At 52.0% G+C, this 16,360-nt stretch overlaps 5 protein-coding genes across 5 annotated transcripts; 3 read left to right on the top strand and 2 right to left on the bottom strand.

Annotated features, from left to right (window-relative positions):
• Positions 1 to 748: 748 nt before the first annotated feature.
• On the top strand, positions 749 to 2,317 carry BROUX77_001928 (uncharacterized protein; the record flags this gene model as incomplete). The annotated part of the gene is made up of 3 exons (XM_073746411.1): positions 749 to 958; positions 1,062 to 1,827; positions 1,929 to 2,317. The coding sequence occupies 3 exons, from the start codon at positions 749 to 751 to the stop codon at positions 2,315 to 2,317; spliced, it is 1,365 nt and encodes a 454-aa protein (XP_073607010.1).
• A 473-nt stretch (positions 2,318 to 2,790) lies between these two features.
• Positions 2,791 to 3,789, bottom strand: BROUX77_001927 (uncharacterized protein; the record flags this gene model as incomplete). The annotated part of the gene is made up of 2 exons (XM_073746410.1): positions 2,791 to 3,392; positions 3,765 to 3,789. The coding sequence occupies 2 exons, from the start codon at positions 3,787 to 3,789 to the stop codon at positions 2,791 to 2,793; spliced, it is 627 nt and encodes a 208-aa protein (XP_073607009.1).
• Positions 3,790 to 6,468: 2,679 nt separating this feature from the next.
• BROUX77_001926 (uncharacterized protein) lies at positions 6,469 to 10,702 on the top strand (the record flags this gene model as incomplete). Its single annotated transcript, XM_073746409.1, has 3 exons — positions 6,469 to 6,531; positions 6,608 to 7,594; positions 7,691 to 10,702. 3 exons carry the CDS (start codon positions 6,469 to 6,471, stop codon positions 10,700 to 10,702), a joined length of 4,062 nt encoding a protein of 1,353 aa, XP_073607008.1.
• Positions 10,703 to 11,334: 632 nt separating this feature from the next.
• Positions 11,335 to 11,720, bottom strand: BROUX77_001925 (uncharacterized protein; the record flags this gene model as incomplete). Its single annotated transcript, XM_073746408.1, has 2 exons — positions 11,335 to 11,457; positions 11,535 to 11,720. 2 exons carry the CDS (start codon positions 11,718 to 11,720, stop codon positions 11,335 to 11,337), a joined length of 309 nt encoding a protein of 102 aa, XP_073607007.1.
• A 789-nt stretch (positions 11,721 to 12,509) lies between these two features.
• BROUX77_001924 (uncharacterized protein) lies at positions 12,510 to 16,283 on the top strand (the record flags this gene model as incomplete). Its single annotated transcript, XM_073746407.1, has 1 exon — positions 12,510 to 16,283. One exon carries the CDS (start codon positions 12,510 to 12,512, stop codon positions 16,281 to 16,283), a length of 3,774 nt encoding a protein of 1,257 aa, XP_073607006.1.
• Positions 16,284 to 16,360: the final 77 nt, after the last annotated feature.

Below are 16,360 nucleotides of genomic sequence, written 5' to 3'. Positions count from 1 at the left end.
CAGTGAAGGTCTTGTTATATCTTATGCTTGTCTATTTATTTTGTTGGATTGCTATCCGCTCCCAAGGCCATCTTACGATGTAAGAAATACAAATGTAGCATATGACGTTCGTATTGAACAAACCCTAGACATCACCGCATTAACTTGTCTAACCCTATACAATTTTACCTCTCCCGGCTTCATATGCATACTTCCAGGGACACGCCAAGCACAACATCGTTTACTCGAGCCAAAATCAACTCGTCAGGGGTCAACCTCGTTATGTGCTTTTTTTTCCTATCCTCGACTTGTGTTTTCTTGCTAGCTGCTGTAGTGTCCCAGAAAGTGAATGACGCTTTGGTGCCCTGATCTTTTTCCCCTTGTCCGCCCGACGTCCCCCAAGTCCTAAACTCATACCAGCTAGCTAGCCCTTTGGCTTAATAAACAGCGAAAGCAGCTCCATCGATCTTTTTGCTTGTGATCGTCATTGACAACCATACGTCTCAATCAAATCTCTATTTAGAATACCCGATAGGACTGTGGGCAACCAGAGCCAGCCTTTCTTTTTTGATCGTGGGATAAACTCGATCCTCTCTTTTTCCGCCCCCCTCTCTCCTCTCCCCTCTTCCTCCAAAACCACCTAGTGGTCTCTCTTTTTTTTTTGCAAGCTTCTGGGGTTACAGGCAACCAAGGACAACAAAAGAAAAACATACATCTACACCGCCCTACTCACAAAGGCACTTTGGCAGCCTAGCTAGCTTTCTTCACCATGGATATCGCCTACGATCATATACAGGAGGATGTGTTCAACAAGGACGAGCCGGCCGACAAGAATGACGCAACTAACACCGAAAAGAACGAGAAGCAGCAGCAGGCACAGGCGTCACTAAACTCGGACATCCAGGAGGCCTACAAGGCCATTTCGTCCAGTGCCTGGGGCGCCAAGATTGGCGGTTTCTTTGGAACTGTCGTCAAGCAGGTCAGTTCATAGATATACATCAAGTTGCTTTTTGTCCCGCTGGGTGCTTGTGTTTTGGCCAGAAACTGACCACCCCCGGCTTGGCCGTCCCCGCCACCGATAGAGCGAAAACGTGTATCAAACAGCCCAGAAAGAGCTTACCGCCGCCAGCACCGAGGCTACCCGCGGCTTCTCGGACCTCCGCGAAACCCTGATAAGCCGCACGCGTGGCATGTCACTCTCCACGCCCGCCGCCCAAGGCAGCAGCGCGGCCGGCGGCTCCTCTACAGATGCTACCAGCCGCTCCGCCGACAAGGCGGTCGATAGCAGCGCCCAAGACGAGGAAGAAGAAGACTTGCTCTCGCGACTCAAGAAGGAGGCTGCCAAACGGCTGAAGGACATCCAGCGTGCCGAGGACGCCGCCGACGCTGCGCTACTGCAATTTGGCTCCAACGTGCGCGACTTCCTTAAGGATGCCATCACGGTGGCGCCGCCGGCAGCGGGCGCCGCCGGTGGTCATGCGGGCGCTTCGGCAGACAGCCAGGACAACGCCGCGAGCACGGTGCTGTTTGAGAGCAAGGATGCGCAGGGCAAGCGGGTGATTCACTCGACGCGCTTTGAGGCACAGCTGCATGTGCTGCACACGAATCCCAACACGTTGCTCAAGGCGCCCGAGCAAAGCTCGCAGTTTGCCGAGTGGGAGAAGGAGTTTAATGCGGAGGCCAAGACGGATGAGATTGCGGCCGATCTCGACGAATATGCCGAGCTGCGCACAACCATGGAGAAGATTGTGCCGGAGAAGGTCTCGTATGCGCAGTTCTGGTGCCGCTACTACTTCCTCAGGCATAGTATCGAGACGGCCGAAAACCGCCGCAAGGAGCTGCTGAAAGGTAAGTTTAGTGTCTCAGGGAGAGACGACATAAGAGTTTACATGATTGTGACATGACACATGCTAATTCTGTCTCCTTTTTTTTCCTTGCCCCGACTCTAGCCGCTGCTGCCAACAGCGAAGTTGACACCTGGGACGACGATTCGGAAGATGATGCGTCCAGCTCTGAAGAAGAGTCCGACAGCAACTCGGAAGACGAAAACAAGGCCGACCTGAGCAAGAAGGCCGCGCAAATCAAGCGCCCCGCGTCCGCCGGCTCCAGCCGCACCATCCAGCCGCCCAAGACCAAGACCAAGACTCCCGCTGCCGCTGCCGCGACCACCAAGCCCGCCGAGGGCCGCAAGTCCAACGAGGGCGACAGCGATACCAGCTACGACGTGGTGGGCGCAGCGTCGGGCGCGCCGAGCCATGCGCCGTCCAAAGCGCCGTCCAAGGCCGACCGGGACTCCAGCGATGAGGACGATTCATCAGATGAGGAGGACTGGGAGTGAGTCTTCGGCAATGAATCTTACCGGGCTGGGCAGCGCTGTCTCTTCTAGGCCAAGAGTCAAGAGGCATGGTCTTTGCTGTCCTAAGACCCGAAGCCGAGTGTATGTTTTCGTTTATTGGTTTTATTGTTTTCATCTGGATCTCTGGTGATGAGGCGCTCGTCTGGTATTCTTTTCTGTCTTTCTTCTTTTGTGCGAGTTCTTTGTTTACTGTCTTTTTTTTGTTCTCTCATGATGATGCGTCAGAGATGACTGCTAGCTTTAACTACCCAATGTCTATGTTTATTACGCTTTTCTTTTCCAGATAACATAATTTCCTTTCACAGATCTTTCTTTCGACAAAGAATTGACCCCTTTTCCCCTCTGTCTACATTTTATATCCCTTTTTTGTCATGACTGATGCAGCAATTGGGTATAGTCTATCGTCACCATGACTCAAATCGCTACGGATGTTCATGTTTGTCCCTTTTGACACGTCATGATCTACCACCACGCTTCTTGCTCACGACGGTAGTGAAGCCATCCTCATCAACCTCAGGCTCAACCTTTTCACGGGGCGCACGAACCAGGGCTGGCGCCTCGTCCATGTCGACGTCATCGTCACTACCTTCTTCATCATCGTCGTTGCTTTCCCAGTCGATGTCCTGGTCCTGGTCGTCGGCCTTTTTGATAGCGCCTGACGAATTGCTCTTTTTGTTGCGGAAGCGCTCGCCTAGCGCATTCGCCTCGTTGAAGTCGCCCTGGACGCATTGCGTGCGCAGGCTGAAGATTTGGCGGGCCAGCTCAAAGGCAGAGTCGTCGTCGACGGCTAGCTCAAACTCGTCGACCATGACTTGGAGCAGCATGGTCTCAATATCCTCAATCATCTCGGGGCCGGAGGCCTCGTTGGACGAGGCGGTGGTGGTTCCAGGGGCGGCCTCGGTGATGGCCGGGAACAAGTCGACAATCACGCCGGCGAACCAGTCACGCTTCTCCGAAGAGTCGGGGCCGCCCCAGCTGTTCTCGACAGCCAGACTGAGAGCAGGCCAGAGGTGCAGTGACATCGCCACAGCTTGTTCAAAGGCATTTTGCCGGGCTTCTACAAGACAGCACAAAGGAAGGGGGTATCATGTCAGCTGGTCTGGTTTCACATGGTTTGACAAAGCGGTGACTTTAGTCTAATGGTTCTGCTGAGGCGTAAATGAAGAATCCATTCAGACGGCAGAGTAGGGCAAATTGATGATATGAAAAGACGGCAAGGGCAAGGTTGAAGTTGGTATTTAACGAGGTATGGGGAGATATGGAGGGACATGAGGCGAGTCAATGGCTGAAGGAAATGTACAGGGCAAGAATGAATACAAGAGCCAGGCCAAGGCGGGCGGACCAGGGGAGACACAAAGGAGGTAGAGAGACACAAGGGGGGGGGGGCAAATATGAAGAAAAGCTTTCCGGGGAACATATTTAAACTTACCGGTGGGAGGAAGGACTGTTGCCATGGTGTAGTGACAAGGTTTGTGATGTGTGATATAACTAACGGCTGAGGCGGGGCTGGCTGCCAGAGTCACTGTGTTTGAGAAGCACACAGCGGAACACAAAAAGAAAAATAAAATAAACGGGAAAATATTCAGGGGCCAGAAATGATGCCGTGTGCTCTCCCTTGAGTCTAAAGCGAAGAGGAGTGAAATTCAAAAGCAAGAATGAGATGACAGCGCAGGTTGTTGAAGGCTTGTGACAGGCCAAGGAAGAATGCAGGGAGATTTGTGGGAGGAATAGCGGGCACAAGAAAGACAATGATGGGGGTTTTCTTTTTTCTTTCTTTTTTTAAGAGGCCTCGTGGTGAGCCGAAAGCAAAGTGTACAAAGACGGGCTGTAGGAGGGTGCAGAGCTGGCTAGACTTGGAGTTGGTTTCCTGGTTGATATGGTATATTGGCGATGGCTTCACTTTTGATAGAGTCGAATCGAAACTTTTTTTTCTTCATCGTCTATGGTGCCCCCTGTTCAGAGTTGTGCAAAGTGGGGCCTGAAATTTGCAGAGTGATGGAGGATCCTTTGGCATCCGAATATTAGCCGGCGTGTACATACATACAAGCAAGAAGACAAGGCACCGGCTGTCTTTATCATGCATTAAGTTGCAAAGCAAAAGAAGTACCGGTACAAGCAGACTTGGCAAGCTAGCAGCATCGCCACGGGACTGGGCGCGCATTCGCATTCATTGCTATGTTTTTCTGTGATAAGGCACTTGGCTGTCTTGTTATAGTGTCAGGTATGTATGTACTTTTATATGGGCGCTTTCATGGCCGCACAAAAGCCTTCCCCCCAGCCGATCAGAGTTCCAGGTGTCTGACATTCGTCATGGCCTGTAGCTCTTACGAGAAAGAATACTCACTACCTGCACGGTATGGAAGTAGATGTGCACCACCGCGTTGAATATGCACGAATAGCGGTGACGTTGTGGCAGACGGGGTGGTGTGGTGTTGTGACGGGGACACATGTGACCACACAAAAGCGACCAAGCACATGTGTGTACGCGTGCAAGTGTGTTGTTTTGTGCATTCTCAGACGAAATGTCCAGGTTTGAGGCCGTGACTCCTGGTCCTCTGCCCCTCTATAATGATGTTAAATTAGAGGGGAGCGGTGTGACACGAGTTGTTATCATGCAGCAATCTTGTTTGCTGCCAAAGCTCCCAAGCTAGCAATGCCGATCGGCAGCAGGACTTGTTCCATGCGTATATGTACACACATACATAACTAACTATGTACATACATAACTCGTTACATACATGGTCAGCTATTATGTCTGTGTGTGTCTGTGTTTGTTGTACACAGCTCAACCACATATGTGCTCTCCTATGCATCCAGGAGAGAGACTCGGCAATTCCACCTATGGAGCTCAAGTCTCTTTCTTGCCTGCATCTGGAAAATCCTGCCGGCCTTGAACGAAGCAGACCAAGGGCCAAAGGGGGCGGGGCGAGTTATGAGAGACACACCAGAGACGCCTGTTATGATAATGCGAGTGCTAATGTGGGCTTTAATAAGGATGCTACCACGGATGGCGATATGATCTGCCGTACCATTGTAGCAGCAGCTCATTCAGCATTACAAGGTCTTATCATTCCGGTGCATTCGGGAGGGCGGGAATCTAGCCCACAAAGAAAGAAAGCGAATGTCAAAGCTCGAGTACGAACTGGCAATCGGTGGTCTGGTGGCTCACAGACAGTTGAGTTGGCAGGGTTAGCCAGGGTTGTTGGCGTCGTGGACAAGTCTATACACACATAATTGTGATGGCCACGGCAGTGTGCTTATTTCTAGTGTTGTACAGGTACGGGACAGGGACATACAAGTATCATGTCCACTGACCGATGTGGTCTGGTGCTTGACGGTACCTTGCCTGAAGGTATGCAAGATGCATGCTGCATGCATACTTGGCCTTCCTGTGCCTGGAGGTATAGCAAGGAGCTAATACTCACTTCACATAGTTAGTTGTGCTGATTATTGTCATTTCACATCACCCACCACGCGAGACGTGTATGAGCCGTAGCCCCAGTAGGGCGTCCTGGTGGTCGCCCACTATGAAAATTTTCGCCATTCTCGCGGACCTTTCGCCTTTCGCCGTTTGTCGCCTTTGCCTTTGCGCCGCCCTCCCTCCCTTTTTTGGCTGCGCCGATCGATCGTCTTTGTCTCATTTTAGCAATGCTGTCAAGTCGCTATGGATGCCCATTTGTAGCTGTGGTGTCTGTGCTTTGCTGAGTGCGGAACTTGGTTCTAGCTGAAAACAGAAGGCCTAGCGCCCCCCAAAACAGAATCGGGCCAGCTCACTAAAGAGCCTGCAAATACAGGGCATCGGCTGCTGCGCTTGGTACCGGTACTTGTACAAACTGCGACTGGCAGCTGCGGCAACCAAGATCTGCTCGCTCTTCTTCGCTTTCTCGCCGGCAATTCCTGGCCTTGCTTCTTCTTCCTTTCTCTTCCGCAAGCACGCCGTCTCTCGTTCAAGTGCTCTTGCTTTGCCGTCGCTCTTCTCTATCTCTTATCCCCCCGACCTTCACTCACAAGTCGCTACTGGTCTTCCTGCCGCTGGCGCTTGGGGCTTCGTATGAGCACAGCTCTCAACACCATTCACGGCGCTCGTGATCCTTGAACATCCCGATACAGGCTGTTTTTGACACTTACACACCATGAATTCAACATCAGTGTCTGTAGCGGAGATTCCAACTGTCATCCGCACCTTTGTCTCTCACGTAAGCCTCCTTGAGCCTCAACTAACTTGGTTCCAACAACAGAGCCTCCTGCTGACCCGCTACCGGCTTCTAATAGTACATTAACAAGAAGAATGCCGAGAAACCCACCTCCCACCTGCGCTACGATCAGGGCCTCAACCTCGTGCGCAGCTTTATAGATTACTCGTCCACCCACACCGTCGAAGAACTTCAGTCATTTACCAGTCAATGGGTACCACATCCCACTTGGGTGCGCGTGCAGCGCGTCACTATCCCCTCCAGTATATTAGATAAAGCTGCCGTTTACCTACAGGCTGAGCTCGGGGAAGCAGGCCTTGCCCAGGTCGGTGGCCAGAATTGGTGGCAATGGCGTCTTCCTGGGAGCACGCTCGATGCTGAATGGGTAGAGATGAAGAGTGACCATCAGGAAAAGCTTGAGAGCGAAACCGAGGACAACAAAAACACCTACCGGCCAAGAAGAGTCATGTTTTACCTCCACGGCGGTGCATATTACTTTGGCGGTGTCAACGAACATCGATATCAGCTACAACGCCACGCACGAAAGCTCAAAGCTCGTGTCTTTGCCCCAGAATACCGATTGGCGCCTCAGTTCCCGTTTCCCTGTGGTCTACAAGACGCCCTCGCTGCATACATGTCGCTACTTGTCTCCTATGATCCGAAAGAAATCATCTTTGCCGGCGACTCTGCTGGTGGCGCGCTTGTGTTGAGTCTGATGGTCGTCCTACGCAATCAGAATCTTCCTCTGCCTTCAGGCGCAATCCTTCTGAGTCCCTGGGTTGACCTGACGCATTCTTTTCCCAGTCTTTCTACTGACTCTGGTTTGGATTACGTGCCGACAGACGGTTTCCATCACAAGCCATCCAAAGCTTGGCCACCGCCGACCTATGAAGAATGGGTCGACATGTGCAACGAAGCCAACTCTAGCGCTGCAATGGAATATGCCAAGGGCGTGAAGAGAGACCAAACTGCGCCGACAAGTGATCCAGCCGGCGCCGAGTCAGATCCAAGTTACCTGCGAGCTACTGTTGATGGTGAAGAGGTAGTAGTTAAGGATCAAGTCCAGGTAAGCCCACCACACCCGATTAAAACATGTGGTGGTGGTTGTGCAACGTAAGTCTTCTCAGTACTTGACTCTTTACTAACTTGGTCGCTTAAATAGATGTACGCCCCGAATCACCTTCTTTCACATCCACTCGTCAGCCCAATCATGCAAGCAACATTGGGTGGCTTACCCCCAGTGATGATTGTCACAGGTGGCGCCGAACTTTTACGAGACGAGCAAGTATTCATCGCCCACAAGCTTGCAAACCCCCAAAAATACGCTGCCCCTAATCTATCCGAAGCCCAGCTTGCACAACTCGCTCAGTACCCTCCAACCTTAGTTCAATTACAGGTTTGGGATCATCTGTGTCATGTAGCTACAACATTGAGCTTCACAGAGCCTGCCAAGTACATGTTCCGTTCTATTGCACAGTTCGGTGCCTGGGCCTTGAATGTGCGACCTGATGTTGCGGGGCTTGCAGAAGATAGTTCCGACATGCCGGGTAGCTCATCTTCTACATATGAAGCTAGCGTTGTCGATAGAAATGGTGACAATATAAAGCCCATCGGCAACATTGGAGCTGCTGGAGACCCGCTACCAGAGTTTGTTGACTCCATGATTCGCCAGCGCGTAACACAAACCGGTGAAATATACGACCTTGCTCCTGCCTCAAGCTTTCCGTATTGCGATCCCCCGGACTACACACAGGTTGGCAAAGTCAAGGTTCGTCCCCTGAAGATGTGGCTGGGGACGCGTGCCCGGTATGACGCCAAATATGCACGGGTCAAACGTGAAATCCGCCGGGAGATCATCGAGGACATTCGCGGAGGATTTATCAAGCACGGCGATGGCGAGACTCCTCCTTTGTCGGCGCTGGCTGGGCGATATCTCTTGAACCCCGTGCCACGCAAGTCTAAACTGTCCAAGATTACAGCCCCTCACGCCTGGTCAATCTGGGGGTCCAAGCACGATGACAGTCTCATGCAGTTTCGTAGGAAACAGGAGGAGGATCACGAGGCAGAGGAGCAAGAAAGACATAGAAGATTGATGGCATCACGAGAGTCTACCGGGCCTCAGAGCCCTGTCTCTACCGTCTCATCTACCGCTGGTGTAGCAGAAGTGGCTTCTGGAAATACTACGGTATTGATGGAAGTGGAAACAACCAACGAGAAAATGCTTGAAAGCCTCCAATCTCACGATATCAGCAAGGATGTGTCACAGGTCCTGCAGAAGCCAGAACGGCGTATGAGTAGTGAAGAGCCCCCCGAACCCTCTGTCCTCTCTTCTACACAATCCAGTCGGGCATCCAGCGATATATCCAGTTCCTCTGTGGGACAGACGCGCGGAGAGAAATTCTACGAAGCCCAGGAAGGCATCGCCTCAGACGACAACGGTGCGCCCCAGGAAGACGTGCAACAGCCAATGCCGAAAGATTCTGAACCAGGTCCTGTTGAAGCACCACCTCTACCTCCCCGCCCTGTTCCTAAAGAGAGAGTTTCTGAAAAAGAGGCGCCACCACTTGAAGCTCCGAACAGCACTACAAACTCATCACCTTTTCCACAGGAACAACCTAAATTAAAAACCGCCAATATCCCACCAGCCAACCCGGCAGACAAGACCGTGTGGATCCCGCCTGAAACTCCACTCCGCGTACGGCCTGCTATCTCTACTACCAACCTCCCTTCCCTTGATCCGCTCTCGCCTATATCCCCCCTCTCCGTGCCTTTCAATAGGGAGCTACCTAGCATCCCGAGGCAAATATCGGCCAAAGTGTTCCCCGAGAGACTAGTAGACCCATCCCCGGAAATTCCTAAGGCGGCTCAGACTGCTAAAAGCATTAGGAGCGTTAAGAGTACTAAGAGCACACACAGCGTTAATTCTAAGACACCAAAGAGCCCTCAAAGCTTCAAAAGCCTAAATCGCATATCGCCTTCGGGTGAAATCTTGATGGCCTATTCTACCCCGACAATGGCACCTCCACAGAAGGAGCTTCCCAAACTCCCACCTGGCCAGCTACCCAAGATTACCATTCCCAGAACTCAGCTTCCGACACCTGTGAACCTCAACCCCTGGGAGGCTTCGGCCCCTCCTACAAGCGCTTTACCACCTCTTCCTCCAATGGCTCGTGCACCTTCTGAGAGGAAGGGCTCTACTTCTCATGATTTGGAACTTTTCCCTACTCGTGTGGAACAACCACTGGATGAAGATGACGACCCGGAAAGTGTCTTGAGCTTGGTTGACTCCAAGTCTCCCATTCAAGTTGGTCTGAGGAAGGAAACATTTGTGACTGGGGTCGCCGAACAAGTAACGCAGGGGCCTGTAACTCCGCCCTCAAATATCTTTGCTACAACAGTGTCTCCGACCCAGCCCTCAAAGTCGCCTCTAAACGAGTCGACAAGTAACGCTCCTTCATCGTCTACTAACAACAAGCTCGCTGAACCAATGCCCTCAGGTGACGCGTCTACCATCCACGATCTCGAAGTGCATAGTATTATTCCCCAGCATCCCAACCATCCGTCTGAATCTTTACATATTCCCCATTCTGAGGAAGCCAATGAACAACAGGATACCCCGGCAAGCGCCATGGAAAAGAACGAACCCGAAGTGATCAACAACACCTCTCAACCTTCACATAATTCGTGGGACCACCTTGTCCAGGTTAGCCCTCCGCCCGTTGAGAAGGATCTCCCGCAGCTCGAAAAGCTCGAGGAGCCCCTTTCTCCGCAAAAATCTATGAAACCCGAACGCAAACGTCGCTGGCCCTGGAGCCGCATCTCCGCCGAAAAAAGCGACAATGCCAACTCATCGCACCCTGCGAACCCGGGCACTAGCAATAAAAATCTGTCAGTGTACCCAAACCTTTCGTCCACTTCAACACAGCAGTCGTGGACGCGCTTCCCTGCCTGGCGTAGCCAGGTCGACATGCTTATGGACCAGCGCCGTTCACGCGAGAAAGAAAAGGCCACTAAGGGTGAGATTGAGACAGGTGTCGTTGGTAAACGGCCGATGCTCGGTGGCATTGCCCTGCCGTTCAGTCTGGGACGCAAAGCATCGACAGAGAGTCTTCGTACTCTTCATTCAGATGAGGACGTGAAGCCTAACATGGCCCCAGGCTCTACCCCTTCTTGATACCTCAATGGGCCTTGCACTCTTTTTTTTTGTTTTTACTTTAACCGTATTCATCTCTTTTGTTTTCCTTTGTTGCTTGAAATCTCGCTATTGCGTACAAGCCCGAGCCTTTTGTTTTCACATGGATAGTACTTGTTTCTTTTTGTTGCACGCTTTCAGATCCCCCTTTTGTTTTGTATACAATTCCCTTTGTTTAGATGGCAGTCTATTCGCTGTGTTTCCGGCACATGTGTGCTATCAAAGTCAAATTCACAAAATATCTCATCATCCTGCATCCAACATGGCGATTTCCAAGGTGATTCATGTAACGGACGGACTCTCAAGTCCCACAGTAGCTCCAAAAGAGTTGGGTTTGTGATATTTTACAGAAGAGTTTATACAGGTCCTGTTTGTCTCGGCTTTTGCATAAGAGGCAGAGAAAACACGACAATCAATCCCCCAACACGGTCTAACAAAAGACAAGCTGTAGTGCTGTCTTATCCTGTGCTGTGTGGCAACGTCCGTTTCCGGTGGTATCATAGATGTTGTTACAAACAACTCCCAGACTAGGCGAAGGAGTAGAAGAGATGGGAAGGAGATTGTGAAGAGAGCACAGACTGCCGCATACGACGTCGAAGTTGTTCGTGGGCTGTTTAATCGACGCCATTCTCGCGCTTCCAGCGCTCCAGGTACTTCACGGGACTCCGGGGACCGTCCGGGATGCCGGAGTATTTGTGGAGCTCTGGTTGGATAGCAGTAGAAACAAATGGAGTAAGCTATGGTCGAGTCAGTGAGCAAGCACCGTGGAGATAGCTACATTTCCAGCTATTGGTTCTTCACAAGTCTAGCATACCTTGAAGCCCTTCAAGTCGGGCACAGCGTAGGTGCGGACCTTCTCCCACTCAATAATATAGCCACCGTACTTGGTGTGGCGACCCATGGAACCAGTGCGGTTACCCTTGTAGAAGCCCTTGTTGACATCCTTCACCGTCAAGCGTAGCTTGCGGAAGTCGATTCCCAGGGCAGACGTGGGCCGCATCGTGAGGTTGTTTCGGGAGCTAGGCTCGGGTGGGTCGACTGTTGGGGGAAGAGAAGAGCCCGTTGTCTGACTGGGGGGGGGGAGGGGCAAGTTCACGACAGCCTGGCACTATGCAAAGTCGGGGCGAGGTAGTGTGATGTCGCGATAGTCGGGAGCACAAACTGCGACAAGGCTGGAGGTCGTCATACTAGTGTTATTTTTTCGCAGTATCAGTAAATGCCCTTATACCACAACGCTATAGTGGAGTCGTTCAGCTGAAGATCTCTGTAGTGACTAGGGTCTAGGGTTTCGGGCATGGTGGCTCAGCTCCATACAACCACGCCAATAATGTCATCATGCAAGGGAAGACCGCGGCAGCTGGACGTTGCGCAACTGCCATACTCACAAGCCTCTGCCCCATTCATCTTGCCATTCCTTCTATTTCATCGTGACACTCTCTTTCTCTTGAAAAAAGAAAATCAGTCTTTTCCTCCTCTCTGATTCTCTCTGTGTCGCCAGCTACTTGGCGCTATCTTGGCTCCGCGGCCTCGTTTCTCGCTTTTTGTTTCTTTATTTATCCGTCGCCCTACTCTTGCTCTCTCTTGGCTTCTTGCCTCTCCTGGTCTCAAGCTTGTCTTCGATTCGGCCGGCTTGATCACCTGCATCTTCATCTTGCTCGACACCAAACTCGCTACATGGCCCACTGAATTTTGGATGACGCTTTACCGACTATGCGCTGTCTCTAGGCGCCCTGGAATTTATGTCCTCTTAGGTTTCTCAAGCCGAATCTCTCTATAACGCTTCTCCAGCATGGGCGATAAAGATGGCGCTGCTTCTTTGCAGACACACACCGACCCCCGTCTTCGGATGAATGCAAGTCCGGACGCAAACTTAGTCTCGCCCAGAGGCCTGCCCGATAGCTTGTTTCAGTCTGGTGACCACATCCACGACCATTCCCACAGTGCTAAATACGATCTCTCACCCGACATACCACAGACAATACTGATGCCGAGCACCCCTAAAATACGAACTACACACCGCGCCGATGCCCAGGTCAACTCCGGCCGACAACGGGGCAGCAAAGAACCGTCAGGCGACCGTTCCCGATGGCGGAATCTTAAAGTCCGGCACAATGGTGGCTTTCTATTGAATGACATGCAGAACAACGTCAGAGGCCCCAATAACGAGGCCTACCAGTCGAGATCATCACGCAGCGCCGACTACAAAGGAAAGGATGCTGTTGGCTACTCAAGCTCGTCCAGTGGTCTGGGCATAGGCATAAGCTCAAGTCCTACTAATCACTACTCCAGTACACTTTCGCCCTCAAATAAAACGGCAGACTTCCAGCCTCCTGACTTTCAAGTTCGCAGGACTCGAAGCGCATACTCTAGTAGACCCGAGTCAGCCGATACCGACAACAGTGCGAGCAGCCCATCTCTAGGAGCAGATACGGCGCAAATTGTCGACATGGCCCTACGAATTAATCAAAATCGCAGAATCGCGTCACAACGAAGCCCTGGTCAACAAGTTCCGCCACGCCTTGTGCCACTACCCGATACAAATGCTAGTGGTACCTTGCGCCACCATTTCCAACAGCAGCGCAAGCTGTCCCGGACGTCTTCACCCCGACCTGAGCGAGCCAGCGGTCAGCAAAGATTCCCAAGTGTCAGCGGCAAGAATCCTCTTGTAGCGCAAAACGGATTCGACGCTGCACCCCCTTTCGAATCGCCTTATAGATATCATTTCTCCCAGTCAACTCTCTCTCGAGCGCAAAAAGCACGAGAGCACCTAGAGCTCATGGCACACTATCGAAATTTACTCGAGATCTTGCCGCCAGTCCCAACTCGGGCCGAGGCCAAAAACATGATTGGTTCTCCACATACACCAAGTACCACCACGTCTTTGTCAGGGCAGTCAAGCGAGTCGCAGAAACCTCTAGGCCGTCAATACAACCCGCTTCAGTACATACGGAATCGAAAGGTGCGCGCTCGTGAACGCAAAGCCATATCTGGCGAAGTACTTGGCTTCGCCAACGTTACCAATGTCTCCGAGTGGGTACAAAAGGTCGGCCAACACACAAACTGGGGCCATAGTACAACCTCGGACTATGGGTCTCTACCGCCATTTGAAACGGCCGAAGAACGGGCTAATGATACACCGGCCTCTATCAAGATACAAGGGTCCAACATGCCTAGAAGACCCAGGTTAGATTGGGAGATGGAGCCGGCTGATATGCTTGCTGATATCTACTGGTTGGAGAAGGGCAACAACAAGCTATATATGCAAGACCGGGAGTGGAGGCCGATTTTCCCTCCATCTAGCTTCTCTCAACAGCCGCAGTCTATTGAGTCTCTCAATGGAGTTGCACGCCAGAACACTGATGTCAGCCTTAATAGCCTGGCCCATCGCCAGGCATATGCCTTGATGGATGAAGATGATCATGGCCATCATCATGATACACACGACTCCAAGCATGGTTTTGATAGCGACCATGGGCATTCCAAAACAGCCAAAGCCCGTCATAAGCTTCACACTTTTAAGCTTGCCCACAAGCACAGCCACTCCAACATTAACCACCACGACATTCTTCGTCGAGGTCGAAACTCTACTTCTGATGATTCGGATGACGAAATAGATGCACGCTTTAAACCTACCCGCAGCACAACACCAACGTCTCATAGCAAAGATATATTGGAGAAGCAGATGCGGGAAATCATCGCGCGCGAGATGGAGCAGCAGAGACAAATACAGGGACAAGAACAACATCAGCCGCAGCCGCCCGTGGCTGCCAGCCCAATTACGCCAGAACGTGTGCTCGACTCAGGGTCTAAATCAGGAAGCCGCATACAAAGTCGTCGTGGATCGCTCTTCGATCTGAGCGAAGCTGAGGATAAGTTTTATAAAAAGGATGTGGAGAAGAAAGCACCTCTATCCAACCAAAACCATAACCGTGGCGCGGGTACGACGATGACTAGTCGGAGTAGTTTGGATGTTCCTCGGCAGTCATTTGACGTGGATATGTCGCGCCCTGTCACGCCCAACAGTGATTTGATCGAGGCGTCTGATTCCAGTCGGCCATCTTCACCATCTCGGAATCCATTTCATAGGGTCAAGAGTATACTTCGTGATCGAAGTAAAGAGCGTCTACACGAACATGTATTCGAGCGGGTTCCTGAAGAGCCTGAACAAATGTATTCCAGGACCACATCGGCATCCGATCTCTTCAAATCTAGTTTGAGCCGACGGAATTCAAACACGCCCACTCATCTGGCAAAGGAAAAAGATGTGCTGGAGATGGCACGATCTACAAAGAAGCACACAAATAAGGCGGATGCTTCCAATCCCAGCAGTGTTCGGGGCATGTTGAAGTCTCCTGGGTTTCGTATTGATAACGTCATACGTGGTGGCTTCTCAAAGCTTGGTGGTTTGATCTGGCGCAAAGATGATTCCGATTCAGACTCTGAATCGTCCAATACTGATCACCGTGATTGCCTTAACGCCAAAAATTTCGACCCCCTACGAGAATCCGAATCTCATGCTTCTAGTGCCTACAAGGGCCGCAATGCGCAAGACGGCCATGGCGACTCGCCTTGTCCTGTTACACCCAATCAGACCAATTCCAATGATAGCAGTAGCTCCCGTTTTGATGCACTCAAGCCTCCACGAATTGACATTCAGGCAGCCTCACCACTCAGCAATCGCAGCAGGGCGCCCAGTACTAGCTCCTTGGATTCAGTTTCTCGGCAGAGCATTTCCAACTCAGTGTCCTCTGAATCTAAATCACCCGAACCTCCAGCTCCGCTAATTGTCCATATACCCCCTTGGGTACCGGTTCTTTCCGACGGGCCCATCGCCATCCGCCCACGTCAGCCCAAAGAAGGCTCACTTGCCCGACCTTCCTCACCCTTCCACTCACCCGTTTCCCGTCGCGACCTGGCCCGTCTGCGCACGCTAGTTCTAAGCTCTGCCATCAAGGCCCGAGAGCTCCAACGCATGGCCCACAAGCCGCAATTCACCTTTGTCGAAACTGACGCGTTGCTCAACTTCAATTCCTCGCCTCGCGTGTCCAACACTCGTGATCTCCTGCAAAATGTCTGCATCCTCAGCAAGGAAACCCCCGAGCCTCTATCTGGCCGATGTGTCTCGGTTGTCGAGCTGCACCCGCTAGCCGCGAAAACCCTAATTCAGGTCCTCGCCTCGCGCGAAGCCGAATGGCAAAGCGCCGCCACGCGCTTCTCCGAAACCACGGCCAAGCTGCACTCGGAAGTCGAATCGGTACGTGCGCTCATCGCCGCGGACCTGCTGCAGTTTACGCGCCGGACGGCCGACGAGGCCGACGAGGCCAGCCGCGGCATGGTCATGAGCCAGGGCCTCAAGGCCAAGCGTGCCCAGGAGAGCATCGAGAAGATGCTGCGCCGCAAGCGCCGGCGCTTCCGCTGGCTGCGCCGTGGCATGTGGCTGGGCCTTGAGTGGGTGCTAATTGGTATCATGTGGTATGTATGGTTCGTCGTTACCATCCTGCAGATCGTGCTGGGCGTTGGCAAGGGCGTGGTTCGTGGCGTGCGCTGGTTGTTTTGGTTGTAAATGCATGCATGTCAGTAAGGGACATGTTTGTTTCCTCCTGCCCTTATATATCCTACACTACTCTTCTCTTTCCCTTT

The sequence above is a fragment of the Berkeleyomyces rouxiae genome, assembly GCF_048999995.1.
Source record: "Berkeleyomyces rouxiae strain 22BRR77 chromosome Unknown BrBRR77_ptg000002l, whole genome shotgun sequence".
Taxonomy (NCBI): Eukaryota; Fungi; Ascomycota; class Sordariomycetes; order Microascales; family Ceratocystidaceae; genus Berkeleyomyces; species Berkeleyomyces rouxiae.
Note: the sequence above shows the minus strand (reverse complement) of the source record. Positions and strands in the feature narration are given on the sequence as shown.